Source organism: Telmatherina bonti (genome assembly GCF_933228915.1).
Source record: "Telmatherina bonti genome assembly, chromosome: 17".
Lineage (NCBI taxonomy): Eukaryota > Metazoa > Chordata > Actinopteri > Atheriniformes > Telmatherinidae > Telmatherina > Telmatherina bonti.
The window spans coordinates 7,307,140-7,324,972 of record NC_136615.1 but is presented as its reverse complement, the minus strand read 5'-3'; the positions used below and the strand labels follow the sequence as shown (position 1 = coordinate 7,324,972).

General features: G+C 43.1%; 1 protein-coding gene across 1 annotated transcript in view; it reads right to left on the bottom strand.

Moving 5' to 3' along the window:
- ttc28 (tetratricopeptide repeat domain 28) overlaps nucleotides 1-17,833 on the bottom strand; it is a 147,055-nt gene that overhangs the window by 46,852 nt on the left and 82,370 nt on the right. The window contains exons 4-6 of the mRNA XM_079257231.1: nucleotides 15,545-15,817; nucleotides 15,339-15,469; nucleotides 426-647 (exon numbers count right to left, since the gene is read on the bottom strand). Of these exons, the coding sequence (XP_079113357.1) occupies nucleotides 426-647; nucleotides 15,339-15,469; nucleotides 15,545-15,817 (626 nt within the window). The remainder of the gene's footprint in view (nucleotides 1-425; nucleotides 648-15,338; nucleotides 15,470-15,544; nucleotides 15,818-17,833) is intronic.

Genomic DNA, 17,833 nt, shown 5'->3' with positions numbered 1-17,833 from the left:
TATCCTGATAAAAGTCTAGTTTAACAGATGAAGAGTAAAATCAGTGGGAGATGATGAAGAGGATGCTGGCTGCAGAGCTGCTGCTGCTGCAGATGTGCAGGTGATCATGTCATTTTTACAGGACGTTAAATGCAGAACAGTTTCATGAAGCGGACGTGACAGACATGAACAAAAACAAAAGCAACATGCAAAAAAACACTGAAAACAGCCTGTTTGTCATTTATCCCATGATACCTTTCTCCATAATAAATAAACTCTGAACAGCAAATGACTCATTTGCTTTGATGTCTCCAGATATCCCTAAATATCCGACTCAGACAGGAGGAATCTGCTTTTCTGTGGGTCTATTTTTACAGCGGATTAATACAGGGACAGTGTTCTAACTCTATCTCCTTTAATCTCAGACATCAATCGAAGCCGTTTACCTTTGCGATGTCCAGGTGCTGCTCGTGGCACTGCACGGCGTTGGCGAAATCTCCCAGCGCCGTGTAAACCGCACCCATGTTGCCCAGCTGACGGGCCTCGGACAGCTGGCACTGGGTCTGACGCGCCAGCAGGACGCACTGTTTATGGCTGGCCAGGGCGTTGGGGTAGTCCCCGATGGCGGTGTACACATGACCCAGACTGCTGAGGGCATCGGACGCAGCCTGAAACACGCGTGTACAGAGTTAGCACAGTTAAACATCCACGTTTCAATTCAGAGACTCGAGATGGCTGACAATTCACTTCCTCATGGAAAAAAACGTGTGCTCCACATGAGGTTCATATGTACATGAACATGTGAATAAACTTGGAACGTGTGAACTACATGTGAAGACATGTTTTTTTCATGTGTCAAAGGCATGTTAATCCACATGTAGTTGACATGCGGTTTAGATATGATCACATTTAGTTCATATGTGAATTCCCATGATTAACATGAAGGTCACATGTACATGAACATGTGAATAAAGTTAGGACTTAAAACATGTGAACTACATGTGCAAACGTGTTTTCATTTGTCAAAGGCATGTAATCCGCATGTGGTTGACAAGCAGTTTATATATGATCCACAATTAGTTTGTATGTGAATTCAAATGATTAACATGAGGTTCACATGTACATTAACATGTGAATAAATTTGGAACATGTGAACTACATGTGAAAACGTGTTTTTAAGTGTCAAAGGCATGTAATCCACATGTAGTCGACATGTGATTTAGACACAATCCACAATCAATTTATGTGTGAATTCGCGTGATTTACATGACAATCACATGTACATGAACATGTGAATAAAGTTAGGACTTAAAACATGTGAACTACATGTGCAAACGTGTTTTCATATGTCAAAGTCATGTGATCCACATGTGGTTGACATGCGGTTTAGACATGATCACATTTAGTTCATGTGTAAATTTGAATGATTAACATGAGGTTCACATGTACATGAACATGTAAATAAACTTGGAACATGTGAACTACGTGTGAAAACATGTGTTTTTATGTGTGAAAGTCGTGATACACAATAAGTCGACATGCAATTTAGATACAATCCACAATTAGTTCATTTGTGAATTCACGTGATTAACATGAGGTTTACATGTGCATGAACATGTGAATAATCTAGGAACTTGAAACATGTAAACTTCATGTGCAAACATGTGTTTTCATGTGTCAAAGGCATGTAATCCGCATGTGATTGAAAAGCGGTTTAGATACAATCCACAATTAGTTCACATGAAGTCACATGTGATTAACATAAGGGTCACGTGTACATGAACATGTGAATAAACTTGGAACATCTGAACTACATGTGAAAACGTGTTTTTAAGTGTCAAAGGCATGTGATCCAAATGTAATCGACGTGCGATTTAGAAACGATCCACAATTAGTTCATATGTGAATTTACATGATTAACCTGAGGTTCACATGTACATGAACATGCAAACAATTGGTTTTAGAATTTTTATTCATGTGTCAGAATCATGTGATCCACATGTGGTTGACGTGCGGTTTACATTTGATTCACGTAGTTGACATTCAGATGTGTGAGGGTTTTATGTGAATCGGTCCGCTCATATGACGTTTTCCTGGTCCAGAGCTGATATAATCGTTATGGTTCAATGTTTTAGATCAATGCAGGTAAAACCTTCGGAGCGTGGGATGCTGGGTGTCAGCCTGCGTCTGAGTGAGGTCTGCAGGTTTGTTTTTGTGCATCAACGAACATTTCTACCAACGTGGCAGATAACAGCAGATGACATTTCTTCATCATGGATGAGCAACAAGCTTCTTCAGAAAGCAGTTGTGTGTAAATGAAATTTTCTGGAGTCACGGTTGCTTTAGAGAGAATAAAAGCCGGGAGAAGAAAACAGGAAAAGTGACAGATTCCGTCTGACCTAAATGCAAATCCTTCCCCTGGAATATGTGCACATTTTGGAAGCAAAAACTCGTCTTTCACATCCTATTTTCATCCCACTTGGTGGCTGAAAGCGGCACAGAACCCTCTTCTACAGACTTATCTTCCCAGCTACTAATTTCTAACTAATCTTAAGGTATTGACCAGTTTGCATCAGATAAGTCATTGGAAATATTTATCAGGTCTGAGAAGGAGTTTCTTTCAATCTAAGAAAAACTGAGACAAAGAGAATATTACTAACTACACTGCAAATACACAAACTCATTATCACCATCTTCACACAATAAATGGACCACTAACAACAGTAGCTCATGCACGACTGAATATCTCTGACTGAAACAGATTAATGTGCATGAAGTCTGCAGAAATACATGTTTTCCGGTCAGCTCTTTCACTGCAGGACACGACGAATATCCCGACTACGTAGGAGTTGTTTCTTACAGGAAGACTACAAGGCAGACTTGTACAAATTATGAATAGTTCTTTATGCTCTGCTGATAATATAAATCCAACACCACCCACACAGATTTGAACCGGTAAGGGAAGGATTTAGGTTTGTACAACTTGGATTTATCATCCAACCTTCCTGAAGGCTGCATGCAACAGCTAATCCAGGTGGCTGCAAGCTCAAGACAGCAGACAAACCAGATGCTGGCTTTGCATTAGGACATTGGGGGCAACGCTCGTCTAATAAAGAAGCTGTAGTTTGTTTTAAAAGTCCCAGCTAACACAGACAAACCTGTAATGACGATTTATAGCTGATGTACAAATAATCCTGCAGTTTAATTTGTCATGGGACTGAAAAAGAAATTGCAATAAATAAGGAACGCAATAATGAACGCCAACGTTTTCTCTGCAGAAGTCTCTAATTGTTAATCATATAACATTGGAAATATATAACATACAAAACAGAGGTGCGGTGATAGAATCATTTAGATTACCAGCTTTCAGTGCAGGAGTATGTCTGTACTAAATACTTCTATTTCAGACAAAAGATGCTGAATTTACAACAATTTAAGAAAAATAAAGTATTCAAAAAGGGCTCAAACTATTTTTCTTAACTCAAATAAACATGTTCACCTTGCAGGTTGCCATGTTTCTGTATATATCTAACATTTTGCAACCAAGTTTGCCATTTGGATACGAAGCTGGTTATTTGTCCTTGTCGCAGGTCACCTGTCACCACGGCAACCATGATATGTCATTTAAAATCCAATCCAAACTTGTGTAAAAATCTTTAGTTTCCTCATATTTACTTTTTTTTCCTTCTTTTTGTCGCGTATCTGTTTGGGAAATTAGAATACAAAATTAATGGTCTGTTTTTTTGGGGGTTTTCTTAACCTGTTTCGATGTTCGCGTCACTTGTTACATTTGAAACTCATGCCTGCAATGTATTGTGCTCTGTATTGACTCACTACTTTTCAAAATGCATTGTAGGTAATTTTGAGTTCTTTACTTTTTCTCTCTGAACATTCTGACAGAAAATGCCATAACCAGTATAAAGGACAATATGTTGGGAATTGTGTGGACATTTGGGCAAAGCCACTGTGTGCAACATTCTACTTTATGTATAGAGCGACATTGAAAAAGAGAAGTGATGGAAGAAACCAGAAAAAATAAAAGTTTGGGACCGTTTAAAACAAAAGGAAATGGAAAAGAGTAAAGTATTTTGCCATTGTGAAAACTAATTACATTTATAGAACTTAGCTTGCCTTTTTAGCACAAATTTAGCTTACCAAATTTAGCTTAGCATAACAGTATATCTTAGCTTGCCAGGTTTCACCTCCCGCAAAAATTTTAATATAGCTTTACTTGTTTAATTGAGCATAATAGCATAAGTTGGCCTTACCAAATTCAGTTTATCATAATAGCACAAGTTTAGCTAAGTACATTTAGCTTAGCATAACAGCCAAACTTTAGTTTACTAAATTTTGCCTTCCACGAAAGTATAAATGTAGCGTTTTCTGTTTAATAGATCACAAGAGCAATAGTTTAGCTTTTAGAATTTAGCTTATCATGATAGCACAGATTTAGCAAACCAAATTAGCTTTGCACAACAACACAACTTTAGCTTACTCAATTTAGCCTCCCAAAAAGCGAAAATGTAGCTTTTTCAGTTTGATACATAAGAGCATAAGTTTAGGTTTAGGTTTTAGAATTTAGCTTATCATAATAGCACAAATTTAGCTAAGTAAATTCAGTTTAGCATAACAGCACAAATTTAGCTGACTAAATTTAGCCTTCCACAAAAGCATAAATGTAGCATTTCCTGTTGAATTAATCATAAGAGCATAAGTTTAGCTTTTAGAATTTAGCTTATCATGATAGCACAAATTTAGCTAACCAAATTTAGCTTTGCATAAAAGCACAACTTTAGCTTACTCAATTTAGCCTCCCAAAATGCATAACTGTAGCTTTCTCAGTTTAATTGATCAAAATAGCATACGTTTAGCTTACTGATTTTAGTTAATCAATATAGTACAAATTTAGCTAACTAAATTTAGCTTACCATAATGGTATAAATTTTAGTTTAACTGAGCTCAATGCCATAAACTTAGCTTACCAAATTAAACTTACCATTATAGTACAAATGTAGCCTACAATATTTAGCTGTAATAAAATAATATAAATTTAGCTTACTGAATTTAGCTAGCTGTATCAAATTCAGCTGATGGAACTTAGCTGAATTTAGCTTATCATCATATTTTATTTGATCATATTTCGTTTACCACAACAGCAAAAACATGAGCTTACAGAATTTAGCAAACTACAATAAAACATCTTATTTTAGACCAGGGGCGGGCAACTTCGGTCCTCGAGGGCCGCAGTCCTACAAGTGTTGGGAGTTTCCCTGCTCCAACACAGCTGACTCACATCAGACTTAATTAGCAGACTACTGCAGAGCTTGGCATCCAACTGCACTGGTCTGCTAATTACCCACTGATTTGCTGTAGCTGAGTTGCTGCAGGGAAACTGAAATATAATTGAAATATTTTCTGCTTTTAATTGCTTTGCATGACTTGTTTGTGAAACAAAACTAAAGGTCAATGAAATTAAAAAAGTTATCAGATAACTTGGTTAGTATTACATTAAAGCTGTTTAGTTCAGCTTAACTATGAACACCAAGTATGATAAATTATAGAATTCATTGGGAATAGATTTGATGTGAACAGCTAAACTGGAAGCATAATCTAGAACAGGAACAACATTCTGGATACTACCATCCAAAACAGGAACAACGTTCTAGATACTACCATCCAGAACAGGAACAACATTCTGGATACTATCATCTAAAACAGGAACAACATTCTGGATACTACCATCTAGAACAGGAACAACATTCTGGATACTGCCATCTAGAACAGAAGAAACTGTTTGGAAACAACCATCCAGAACAGGAAAAACATTCTGGATACTATAATCTAAAACAGGAACAACATTCTGGATACTGCCATCTAGAACAGGAACAACATTCTGGATACTACCATCTAGAACAGGAACAACATTCTGGATACTGCCATCTAGAACAGAAGAAACTTTTTGGAAACAACCATCCAGAACAGGAAAAACATTCTGGATACTATCATCTAAAACAGGAACAACATTCTGGATACTGCCATCTAGAACAGGAACAACATTCTGGATACTGCCATCTAGAACAGGAACAACATTCTGGATACTGCTATCTAGAACAGGAACAACATTCTGGATACTACCATCTAGAACAGGAAAAAGAGTTTGGATAGTACCATCTAAAACAGCAACAACATTCTGGATACTACCATCCAGAACCGGAACAACTTTCTGGATACTACTATCCAGAACAGGAACAACATTCTGGATCCTACCATCTAGAACAGGAACACTGTTCTGGATACTACCATCTAGAACAGGAAAAAGAGTTTGGATAGTACCATCTAAAACAGCAACAACATTCTGGATACTACCATCTAGAACAGGAACAAGATTCTGGATACAACCATCCAGAACAGGAAAAACATTCCGGATACTATCATCCAGAACAGGAATAACGTTGTGGATACTACAATCCAGAACAAGAAAAACATTCTGGATCCTACCATCCAGAACAGGAACACTGTTCTGGATACTACCATCTAGAACAGGAAAAAGAGTTTGGATAGTACCATCTAAAACAGCAACAAGATTCTGGATACTACCATCCAGAACCGGAACAACTTTCTGGATACTACTATCCAGAACAGGAACAACATTCTGGATACTACCATCCAGAACAGGAATAACGTTGAGGATACCACAATCCAGAACAAGAAAAACATTCTGGATACAACCATCGAGAACGGGAACAACATTTTGGATAGTACCATCCAGAATCGGAACAACTTTCTGGATACTACTATCCAGAACAGGAACAACATTCCGGATACTACCATCCAGAACAGGAATAACGTTGAGGATACCACAATCCAGAACAAGAAAAACATTCTGGCTACAACCATCGAGAACAGGAACAACATTCTGGATAGTACCATCCAGAACAGGAACAACATTCTGGATACTAAAATCCAGAACAAGAATAACATTGTGGATAGTACCATCGAGAACAGGAAAAAGAGTTTGGATACTACCACCCACAACAGGAATAACATTCTGGATACTATCATCTAAAACAGGAACCACATTCTGAATATTGCCATCGAGAACAGGAAAAACACTCTAGATGCTACAATCCAGAACATGAACAATGATACTACCATCGAGAACAGGAATAACTTTCTGGATACCAGATACTAGAAACCAGAACAGGAACAACCTTCAAGAGAACAAAGATGTAACAAACACCACAATGTAGCCAAGAGGTCTCGCAGTGCTTCTCTGGTCCAAAATGCCCTTGGACAGATAATCCACATCCCTTTAAATCGAAGCCTTAATGAATCTTAAGGTGTTGCTGAAAACAGCCAAACTCTTCTTTAAGGGTTTTTACCTCGTCTTTTTAACACTCTGCTCTTCAAGCTGCAATGTGTGTTCATTCACATGTTTTTACACAGAAAGAGACGACACACATCTGCAGAATACCCTGTTTAACACATGAAATCCGGTTGTCATATCTCCACCAGGAAACAGAAACTCAATAAATAGAATCAAGACAAGCGTTTGATTTCCCTCCAGGACTCCATTTTGCCCTGCACTAGAAAATATTCGCTAAACAATCCAATCACAGCATGGTGCGCAGCGCGTTTGCATCGTTTATCTCTGAGCTTTTACTTGAAGAAGAGAGAAACTGATAGAAGAGCAAAAAGAAAATCTCAATCTCTTTATGTTGCACAAAAAAACTGAATCTCCTACGAATAGAAACCTTATCAGCAAACAGGTGAGGCGGTGGAATCGTGTCTAAATCTAATGCATGAAGAGAGAGTGAAGGAAATGAGCAGAGACAGAGAAGTATTGCTGCTGGCACTGCAGCTTCTGCTGGATAAAACCAGCCAGCAGGGATGCCGAGAGGCTGGAAAAGAGAGCATCAATCTCCGAAAATCACAAGGTTTTCCAACTCAGCTTGCTTCAAAGGAAGAGGTGAGTTTTTAAGATGCGTTCATGGCGATGAATCCTGTCGTTAAAAACCAGCTGCCTCAAAATGTCCCAGTAAAGTAGAAAATTCACTTTCAGTTGTTAAAGCTGGAAGTAACTTTATTTAACACAAATACACCACAGAAATATACAGGTGGTCCTTGGTTTACGAACGAGTCCCGTTCCTATGCCGTGGCCATCCATCCATCCATCTTCTGCAGCTTATCCGGGGTCGGGTTGCGGGGGCAGCAGCCTCAGCAGGGAAGCCCAGACTTCCCTCTCCCCAGCCACATTTGCCAACTCTGCCGGGGGATCCCGAGGCGTTCCCAGGCCAGCCGAGAGATATAATCCCTCCAGCGTGTCCTGGGTCTTCCCCGGGGTCTCCTCCCAGAGGGACGTGCCTGGAACACCTCACCAGGGAGGTCCAGGAGGCATCCTGACCAGATGCCCGAGCCACCTCAACTGGTTCCTCTCCATGCGGAGGAGCAGCGGCTCTACTCTGAGCCCCTCCCGGATGACCGAGCTCCTCACCCTATCTCTAAGGGAGAGCCCGGCCACCCTGCGGAGGAAACCCATTTCAGCCGCCTGTATACAAGATCTCGTTCTTTCAGTCACGACCCACAGCTTATGACCATAGGTGAGGGTAGGAACGTAGATCGACTGGTAAATCGAGAGCTTTGCCTTCTGGCTCAGCTCCTTCTTCACCACGACAGACCGGCGCAGAGCCCGCATTACTGCAGACGCCGCACCGATCCGTCTGTCGATCTCGCGCTCCATCCTTCCCTCACTTGTGAACAAGACCCTGAGATATTTAAACTCCTCCACTTGAGGCAGGACCTGACTCCCGACCCGGAGAGGACAATCCACCCTATTCCGGCTGAGGACCATGGTCTCAGATTGGGAGGTGCTGATTCTCATCCTGATTCTTGTTCTATTTGGACATTTAGAGGCAATCCGTTTACAGTTTACAGTTGTGCAGTTTCCATCACATCACATATTGCAAAGTAAAAGTAATATTTCTAAAATGTTTGATAAGCTGTAGTGTCAGTTTGCATGCTTGGTAATCAAGGCAGGACGAGACTTTAAGAGAATTGGGGCTCTTGCCAGGATATTGTTTTTTTGGGGTTTTAGACTTCCGGTCGAGGATTCTTCATGGTTTTTCTAAGCACTTCTCCTTCAGCTCTCTCTTTCTAAAACTGCATTTTGCTGTTGTTATTGACTATCAGAAATGGAGCTTATATTTTTGTCTGTAAATATCTGTAAAAAGATGTTGGTCTCCTCCTCTGTCAACACACACCACACCATCTTCAGCTGAAATGAACTGGTCATGTGACCCCTTACAACACGTCCAGTGACGTGTAAAGGCAAAAAGTGTTTCCATTCCACTTTAGCCATGTAATTCTACATGGACACGTCTGAAATAACACCTAACGAGTAATATTTGAGGTGTTTTTCTAATAAGAGGAGTTTACGTTATCACTTCGTTTATTTGTTTGTTTTTTAATGCAATATTAGTGTTTCCCACAGTTCCTGGAGTAATGGAAACGCAGCTAGTGTGGACTTTTCGATGATTGATCCTCTGCAAACATCTGGATGTTAAACCACAACCAGAGACATCCTGCAGAGTTGCCGTCATCGCTGGAACATCTGGATGTTTTGCTAATCGGAGAGCAACTGCTGCTTGATGGTTTTCATCACACTGCAGTTAAATTATGTTATCATCCTTTCCTCCCCTCAAACTGCAGGTTAAATATCATCTCCCTGCAGGATTCCTCTCTGTTTGGATGCACAGTGTCCAGAAACACTCGTTCACCACGAGCAAAGCAAACACACAGCGGGAGATATGGATTTCTGATGATGACCAGGTCTGAGACGCTGCAGGCTGCACGCCTGTGGAGGGGAGGCCGGCTGTCAACAACACATTTAAGCTCCAAAAACACCAAAACACATACAGACCAAATGTGGAAGCAAAGCCTCTTACACACAAAGGAGCAAAGACAAACATATAGCTTTCTTTCAAATGAATTCTCTCAAACCATCATTCATCTTTCTGACAGGTGTTCATTCAGATTCAGATTCAGATCCAGATCCAGATCCAGATCCAGATCCAGGATGAAATCACTGTAAAACTGAGTCACATGTCATGATCCGTGGCTGAAGGCATGTATGAGGAACAAAACACAGACAACAGGTCAGGGAATTGGATTCATTTGTGGTAGTAAAAATGGTGCTAAAGCTGGATAAACAAGGTGGTAAACTAACATAAACCAGCAAGTAAAGAGACGACTGACTGTTAGAGGCACAGACTAAGAGAAACCAGTTAGATCATAAAGTGATGATAAACAAGAAGCAGATCAGTCTCATAGGGCTTTTCGACCAAAGAAGAACCGGTGCTGATGCTGGAGCCAGTAGTTAGGTGGTTCAGCTGCGTTGCTAGTGAAGAACTGGTTTTGGTTTCGACTGAAAGAGTCTGGTCAGTGCTGCTTCATTGCCAGGTGGTCACCAAGAACAGAATTCAGGATCTGGAAATGTGGGTTTCGTTTGAGTAGCTTTGTCTGATTTACCTCGTCTCATTTAGCTCGGAACGCCGTGGACGACCTCAGAGCCAGGAAACACAGTCTCCTCCTCGGAGTAATTTCTGCATGTTTTGTTGTCAGTTTTGTTAGCTGGTATGAAGATGTCGCTCCAGATTTCAATGGTCATGTTTTGGCCAGGTAACCCCGCCCCCAGCTGCTGACGCACACAACATGAAGCAGTTCCCAACTGTGGTAAAACAAACAGTTGGTGCCAGGATAAAACCGGTTTTGAGAACCAGGAGCCGGTGCTTAGGCAGTCAAAAGCCAACGGACCTGTGCTCAGCCTGGCTCTGGCTCCAAACCAGCTCTGGATCCAGCTCTGAAACCAGCTCTGAAACTTGTTCTGGAACCAGTTCTGGAACCAACTCTGAAACTAGCTCTGGAACCAGCTCAGGAACCAGTTCTGGAACCAACTCTGAAACTAGCTCTGGATCCAGTTCTGGAACCAGCTCTGGAACCAGTTCTGGAACCAGCTCTGAAACTAGCTCTGGAACCAGTTCTGGAACCAGCTCTGAAACTAGCTCTGGAACTAGCTCTGGAACCAGTTCTGGAACCAGTTCTGGAACCAGCTCTGAAACTAGCTCTGGAACCAGTTCTGGAACCAGCTCTGGAACTAGCTCTGGAACCAGCTCTGGAACCAGCTCTGGAACCAGTTCTGGAACCAGCTCTGGAACCAGTTCTGGAACCAGCTCTGGAACCAGTTCTGGAACCAGCTCAGAAAATAGCTCTGGAACCAGCTCTGGAACCAGTTCTGGAACCAGCTCTGAAACCAGCTCTGGAACCAGTTCTGGAACCAGCTCTGAAACTAGCTCTGGAACCAGTTCTGGAACCAGCTCTGGAACCAGTTCTGGAACCAGTTCTGAAACTAGCTCTGGAACCAGCTCTGAAACTAGTTCTGGAACCAGTTCTGGAACCAGCTCTTAAACCATCTCTAGAACCAGTTCTGGAACCAGCTCTGAAACTAGCTCTGGAACCAGCTCTGGAACCAGTTCTGGAACCAGCTCTGAAACTAGCTCTGAAACCAGTTCTGGAACCAGTTCTGGAACCAGCTCAGGAACCAGTTCTGGAACCAACTCTGAAACTAGCTCTGGATCCAGTTCTGGAACCAGCTCTGGAACCAGCTCTTAAACCATCTCTGGAACCAGTTCTGGAACCAGCTCTGAAACTAGCTCTGGAACCAGTTCTGGAACCAGTTCTGGAACCAGCTCTTAAACCATCTCTAGAACCAGTTCTGGAACCAGCTCTGAAACTAGCTCTGGAACCAGTTCTGGAACCAGTTCTGGAACCAGTTCTGGAACCAGTTCTGGAACCAGCTCTGAAACTAGCTCTGGAACCAGCTCTGGAACCAGTTCTGGAACCAGCTCTGAAACTAGCTCTGGAACAAGCTCTGGAACCAGTTCTGGAACCAGCTCTGAAACTAGCTCTGGAACCAGCTCTGGAACCAGCTCTGAAACTAGCTCTGGAACAAGCTCTGGAACCAGTTCTGGAACCAGCTCTGAAACTAGCTCTGGAACCAGCTCTGGAACCAGCTCTGGAACCAGCTCTGGAACTAGCTCTGGAACCAGTTCTGGAACCAGCTCTGAAACTAGCTCTGGAACCAGTTCTGGAACCAGCTCTGAAACTAGCTCTGGAACCAGTTCTGGAACTAGCTCTGGAACCAGCTCTGGAACCAGTTCTGGAACCAGCTCTGGAACCAGTTCTGGAACCAGCTCTGAAACTAGCTCTGGAACCAGTTCTGGAACTAGCTCTGGAACCAGCTCTGGAACCAGTTCTGGAACCAGCTCTGAAACTAGTTCTGGAACCAGTTCTGGAACCAGCTCTTAAACCATCTCTAGAACCAGTTCTGGAACCAGTTCTGGAACCAGCTCTGAAACTAGCTCTGGAACCAGTTCTGGAACCAGTTCTGGAACCAGCTCTGAAACTAGCTCTGAAACCAGTTCTGGAACCAGTTCTGGAACCAGCTCAGGAACCAGTTCTGGAACCAACTCTGAAACTAGCTCTGGAACCAGTTCTGGAACCAGCTCTGAAACTTGTTCTGGAACCAGCTCTGAAACTAGCTCTGGAACCAGCTCTTAAACCATCTCTAGAACCAGTTCTGGAACCAGCTCTGAAACTAGCTCTGGAACCAGTTCTGGAACCAGCTCTTGAACCATCTCTTGAACCAGTTCTGGAACCAGCTCAGGAACCAGCTCTGCAGCCCGCTCTAAAACCAGCTCTGGAACCAGTTCTGGAACCAGCTCTGAAACTAGCTCTGGAACCAGTTCTGGAACCAGTTCTGGAACCAGCTCTGAAACTAGCTCTGGAACCAGTTCTGGAACCAGTTCTGGAACCAGCTCTTAAACCATCTCTAGAACCAGTTCTGGAACCAGCTCTGCAGCCCGCTCTAAAACCAGCTCTGGAACCAGTTCTGGAACCAGCTCTGAAACTACCTATAGAACCAGTTCTGGAACCAGCTCTGGAACCAGTTTTGGACTTTCTGTTGTCTTTCCATCATCTCCAACCAGTCTGACCAGTCTCCTCTGACCTCTGGCATCAACATCTGGATGTTTTCTCTTCTCTGGAACTCCTGGAGATGGTTGCTGGTGAAAATCCCAGTAAAAACTCAGAGCCGCAGCCTTAGATCTGCTTTTCTTTCTCATTATCGCTTCTCCAACGATAATAAAAGCCCTTTGTAAGGAACATGTAGGAGAGTCTGAGTTCAGCTGATGTCGACAACAACGTGTTAAAAATCTCTGAACTGCCTCTCAAATGAATTTCTGCAGGACCCAAACTAAAACCTGAGGTGTGAGCAGCATATGAAAGCGCCACAGACCAGACGGATGCCCAGCCTCCGTCCGTTCACATACATTCGCTCACCAGACAGAGCCATCAAACTCCAAGGCCAAACAACATCAAACATCATTGATCACCACAGGCTGTTTAGATTTCACACATGCTCCAGAAATCACGCCACAGGCACACAATCACCACGCAGAAGTCGGATATTAAACCCAGCGAGACAATCCAGCGCGCCCCCAGACGGCATCGATCACGTGGGAGTGGTTAAACGAAGGTAAACACACACAACCGACCCGACGGCATTACTTTGTGCTTTGAGACGTAAGGGGGGGTCAAACTGTAATCTGTAACAGGGATCTAATTAAGCACGTATTTCCCAGCTGCCTGCAGTGCTTCAGAGGAACGCCAGGCAGCTAAATGCGGCCCGAGGCAAAGAAAAGCGCTTCCTAGTGAAGCCGATCAGCTCGGAGAGAAGCGAAGTGAACCAGTGCAGCTCACGGTCGTTCTCCATTTTCCTTACACTTCTGCAGTTTCAGCTTCGGGACAAATTTACTGTTTTATGTGTCAGATGCCATCGTCTGAATTTACCTCATAACAAAGACCTGAAAGCTGCTGTAAAATTCATGCCTGAGCCTCTTATAAATACCTAAAAACACAGTGACTTCCAGCTGGGTACATGGCAAAACGGAATTATTACTGGTCCATCTTACTGGTCCATAATCTGCCTTTTCTCCAGCTGCCACCACACATGCAGCAAGAATGTGACAAGAATGTGAATATCAGCAATATCTGTACTGTTAGAGAGAAGCTGAAATGAAGTAAATGAAGCTTTTGACAGACAGCAACTCCTGCAAATCCTTTCATTTTACAATGGTGCAAAACAGAAATATCTACGGTGGCCCTGAAGGGACAACCACAAAAGAAAGCACAATGCTGTAGCAGTTGTATCCATAGATCGTATATGAAAGATGGACGAAGCCTCCAGCGGTTCAAAGTGAAGTCTGTGCGGAAGTGCATAAAACTGCAGTTCCCTCTTCATCCACTAGGGGCTGCAAACAGAGCGAATCCCCATAGACTCCCATGTTAAAAAGACCAACTTCACAGCAGGAATAAACATGTTTACAGCAGAAATAAACATGTTTACAGCAGAAATAAACATGTTTACAGCAGGAATAAACATGTTTACAGCAGGAATAAACATGTTTACAGCAGAAATAAACATGTTTACAGCAGGAATAAACATGTTTACAGCAGAAATAAACATGTTTACAGCCTGGTTCAAAAATCCATTTTAGGTTTAATAGGTCAGGTTTACCTTCATAACTGTGGTGGGAGTGAATTTTTTTCTAACTCGCCCGTTTAAAAGTAATTTAATCTCAAAGTTCGGCATATTTAGGGGCGTGTTCTTTTGATTGACAGGTACCCGATCTCCCGCTTCAAGTAAGAAAAACGTAAAAAAAACGCGGTTTTTAGATGGTAGCTCAATGTCAATCATCCACCATGACGCTCACAGCCCCCCTCTCAGCTCCACCTCTTTGCCCATATTTGTATTTTGTATATTTGCATGCCCCTGCCAAGATGGCGATGGTAGGAACTGCCCACAGAGCTTCAATTCAGCTCTTCAGAAACCTACACGGAGGCGCCGCCCATCTTTTATAGTCAGTCTATTGTTAGCAGGAAAAGCTTCGTGACCCCCGTACTGCCAGCGCTTTGGAGCCTTTTGGATCATCAGGACCTGTAGAAAGTTGACTTGTGGGACTCCAGATCGGAGAGCTGATTTGGCCGGGTGCATGGGTCGTGGCGTGCATGTTGAGGACATTTTGACGTGCACACCCAGCCAAAATGGCTTTCTGTATACAGAAATGTATCCCGGAGGATACAGGAAGGAGGGGTATTCATGAAAGGGTGTCCTCATAAAAATCCCTTCCAGGCTGAAGAAACTCCATTTTTTGTTGTTTCCTGCATTTTACACCAAACTCCAATTATTTTAAACCACAGAAGAAGAACATGAGTGAGCACGAAGCCCATGAGCATTAACATACCTCTCTGTCCTTGAGCTTCATGGCTAGGACCAACTGGTTTCTGTGGTTGGCCAGTGCTTCTCTGTAATTACTTTTAGAGAAGAAGGCTGAGCCGAGGTTCCCATGAGCGCGACATTCTCCTGACTGGTCACCTGTGGACGAAACAAGCGCCGTTTTACCGACTGCAGCTGCGTTTTCACACATCAACTCCGTCGTCATCTCCATACCTAAGGTCCTGGTCACCTCCAGGTCCTGCTGCATGTAAGCCATACTCTTCTCCACGTTGCCAAGAGACCAGTACGCAGAGCTCAGCGCAGAGAAGACCGAGCCGCGCAGCTTCAAGGAGCACGTGCCGATCTTTAGCCCCGCCTCCAGCACTACCACCGAAGCGCCATGGAAACCGTGGGTCAGCAGCTCCTGGCCAATGACGGACACGACCACGAACGGACTCTTGTCCAGCTTCATCTTCTGCAGCTGCTGGTAGGTGGACTCAAGAGAGTCTGCGAAGGGGAAACAGACACTGGCTGATACAAACATGGATGTGGTCATTCTGTTCACAGATCTGTCTAATCAGAGGTTAAACCGGGAGAAACGCTCAGCCAGGACCTTCTCTGGAGGTGTTACAGGTAAATACCTGGCTCAGCTTTAAATGCTCCTCTTATCCAGGCTGCAGGACGGTGCTAAAAACTGACCCACTCCTCCCAGCATGCAGTCTTTGTTAAAGTGGTCTTCATCAACTGAAGTTTGTCTTCATTTTTCTCTCATTAGTAATTCTTTTTTATTGAAGAATCAAGGCTTCAGCACAACATTTGTGTTGGTTTGGTGGATTTTTGTTGGAATAAAATCCTTCTGCAGGTTAACAAAGTTGAAAACACTGAAATGTTCCGAAGTTTATTGTTGCATTGTCAGTTGGTTGGAGCCATTGTAAAGTTGGTTGTAGGTTCGTGGCAAAGGCCTGTGAGAAGGTTTTAAAGACGCACTATGGAACTTCCTGACCTTTAAGCGTCTCCAACTTCTTTGATGACACGGTGACATCGATCATGTGGATTTCTGGAGCCGATGCGACCCAGCAGCGTCCCAAGGCTCAGAAACCAACACTATAAAACTTTATTATCCGGGACGCAATGTGACGTTTTGCTTCACGGTACAGTAAGGAACCGGCTGTTCTGAATATGCAACGTCGCTGATTCAGCAAAGAAACAAGAAGATGAAAAGAGAGAAAGAGACAAAACAAGAGTCATCATAAGATGGTCTTCTGCTGGCTGGAAAGTGCGAACAGGTCAGGTAGGATACCGGATGGAGGTTGGATTAGCTGTCGATAGTGGGGCGCTGATGGGAAAATGGCAAAAGGTCTGTGATGTGTCTTCAAAAACTGTAGAGCAAAAATTAAACAAAGATAGTTAAGGAAACAAGGAACTTGAGTGCCCCCTAGTGGCCCCATGATTCCATAGTATAGCTGCCAGAGTTACCAGGATTTCCCAATAGCTCCCGACTGCTGCCTGGAGAATGCGGTGGGCCTGGATATTGGGCGTGGTTGCCTGTTAAATGGGCAGGGTTGGGGTTAGAGTTAGGGTTAATCCAATCAAAATGTTGAAGGTCCAGAGTTGGACGTCCAACCCTGCCCAATATCCAGCCCCGCCTCATTCTCCAGGCTGCAGCCAAGACCCTCTTGGATTTCCTGCAACTGCCTTGTGAAACCAGCGGAATCTGGTGGAATTAAGTGAAATACTTAAATATCACCTCTTTTCTTCCAAACTAAATGCCAAGATTCATTCTTCTAATGTACATTATACAAGAAATAATTCTGTCTTTGTGTTTTAGGGTTTTTGTAGTAAATGAGGTTTGATTCAGAATAAAACTCGCATTTAAAGACCTAAAAATAGGGCTGGGCGATATATAGATATATAGATATTGTGGGTAGTCCCCTGTGTGATATAGAAAATGCCTATATTCGTCATATTCGAGTATCCTGTTGTCACGCAGGTGTTTTTAGCTGTGGGCGGGGTTTCCTCCCTCCTCCTCGACTCTGCACCGCTTTGCACAGAGAGTTAAAGCAAGCGCATCTCGTTACGTACATAACGTGAGCTACGTGCTACGTCATGAGAGGCAGCGTGGAGCCACTGTTGCCAACTTGGCGACTTTCTTTGTGAAAAGCGACTAGCGACAAATCTAGCGACTTTTACAGGAGGACTTTCCTGGTGTTTTGGCGACTGACTTTAAAGTGCATATTGTAAAGTTATTGTCAGAAGGAGAGTCTCTCCCCGTCCTAAAGCACTCAGTCGCTCCGGCTGCAGCTGCAGCCAGTCAGAGGAGCAGAGAGGACACCTGCACGACTCCACCTACAGTCACAATGAACAGCCAAATCCGCCACTGATCCCGCTCTGGATTACAGAGTGGGACGTAAATTACAAAGTTTTTCACGTCACGCAAAAATAATTAGTTCTATTTGATTACATTCACAGCCTCTGTCACTTACTCACCTCATCCACTGTGTGTGACACAAGCATATTTATCTG